The sequence below is a fragment of the Blastocystis hominis genome (genome assembly GCF_000151665.1).
Source record: "Blastocystis hominis, Singapore isolate B (sub-type 7) whole genome shotgun sequence assembly, scaffold_8".
Classification (NCBI taxonomy): Eukaryota; class Bigyra; order Opalinata; family Blastocystidae; genus Blastocystis; species Blastocystis hominis.
The window spans coordinates 732,174-734,122 of record NW_013171867.1 but is presented as its reverse complement, the minus strand read 5'-3'; the positions used below and the strand labels follow the sequence as shown (position 1 = coordinate 734,122).

The following is a 1,949-nucleotide window of genomic DNA, read 5'->3' as shown; positions in this document are numbered from 1 at the left end:
TAGCTTAACTGGGATTGAGATCTCTTAAACATCGAACACGGCCATACACAATAATCCATGACGTGTGTTCTATCGAGAAATAATGAACCAGATCTTTTTTCCAAAATAACCGTTTTCCCATATTTCTTTTCATTTCCATGCAAAACATTGCTGATTTTGTCAATTCTGCTTTCAGTAACTATCATATTGATAGTTCCATGATTCAAAATGTGCAGGGATGCTTAGGTAAAGTATGGAAACCAAATGGCTGGATTTCACTCATTTTGAGTAACAAAGAATGTGTAGTATTGCAATCCAATAATGGAATATTAATGAATCAAGGATTTGTCCTCAATGAGCAGAAAGTGTTGAAAGTGTTTGGAAATCATCAAATTGGTGCTATTTCATATAATGAAGAACAAGCCATAGAAGTAGTAGTAGAAGGAATCGTGGATTTGGATCATGGAAGTCGATTTGAAGGATTGATATTGACAGAAAACAAGTTGGGAATTCCATTTGGGTATGGTGAAATGTATGATGATGATGGAATATTGGTGTACAAGGGCATAATGATCAATTGGAAACGATTTGGATATGGAACGAGTTATCATAATAATGGATGTATTGAATATGAAGGATATTGGTGTGATGATAATCGATTTGGAAGAGGAAAAGTGTATGATCGATATGGTAAATTAGTGAATGAATGTGAATGGTATAATGGAATTGAATGTGATATTGATGAAAAATATGAAGGAGATGGAAGCAAACCATTGAATATCGGAATGAAACATTTGAAACTGATTGACAATTGTGTATTGGTTGATTGGGATGTTTCATTGTTGTATAATTTGGAATCAATCGAAATCGGCGATGAATGTTTTGAATCAGTGAAAACATTCAAAATCGATGGATTGAATCGATTGAAAACTATCAAAATCGGAAACAATTCATTTACTCAAATGAAATCACCAAACTGGGACTACGAGAAGGCGGACAAGAAATCGAAATCATTCCACATATTGAATTGTGAATCATTGGAATCCATTCAAATTGGTGAATATAGTTTCAGTGATTTTGCTGGAGACTTTGAATTGAAGAATCTACCACAATTACAATCCATTCGAATTGGGACAATTGAAAGTAGGTCATACAATTTCTGGTGTAGTTCATTTGTGATTCGAGGTATTGATATGATATTGAATATTTGAATGATGCCTAGATCTTCCAAATCTACAATCCATTACATTAGGTGATTTTGCATTCGCTGAATCCTTATCAACAATAATTGAAAGTATTGATTGAATTCGAATGAAATGATTGATGTAGATCTACCATCATTACAATCCATTCAACTCGGTAGATGGGCATTTGCTGGAAGAAGGGATAATTCTAATTCATTGATACTGCGAAGTAATAATGAATTGATTGGTTATGATTTGTTTTGTAGATCTTCCAATTCTAACATCAATAACTTCTGTAGAATACAGTTTCTATTATCCTCGTTGGGTGACATTGACAAGTATTTCTGAATATTGAATATTGATAGTATTTAGATATTCCAAATCTTCAAAATGTCAACCTACCATATTCATTCGAGTGGGTTAGATGGGCATCAATTTCGAGTATAGTTTGATTAATTTGATTTGATTCATAGATGTTTCTTCCATTCTCGCTGATCTTGTCTAAATCAAGCATTCAATCTATAATTTTGATTTGATTTGATTTGATATGTTCAGTGATTCGTCATTGTTTAGGAACATTTCCATTGATTGATTGATTGTTTGTTTGTTTGAAACCGATTCTTGATCACAATTCATGATTCTATAATTATCAAAGTATCAATCCTGCCTGATTATTATGATGTTCTTCTTTACCATTTTAACAATGATACTGAATTATGATTGTTGTTTCAATCAATCAATCAATCAATCATTGTTTTCGATCATTATTATCATTATTATTACCAA

At 32.1% G+C, this 1,949-nt stretch overlaps 1 protein-coding gene across 1 annotated transcript; it reads left to right on the top strand.

Moving 5' to 3' along the window:
- Positions 1–197: 197 nt before the first annotated feature.
- GSBLH_T00004904001 (uncharacterized protein) lies at positions 198–1,190 on the top strand (the record flags this gene model as incomplete). The annotated part of the gene is made up of 1 exon (XM_013043885.1): positions 198–1,190. The coding sequence occupies one exon, from the start codon at positions 198–200 to the stop codon at positions 1,188–1,190; it is 993 nt and encodes a 330-aa protein (XP_012899339.1).
- Positions 1,191–1,949: the final 759 nt, after the last annotated feature.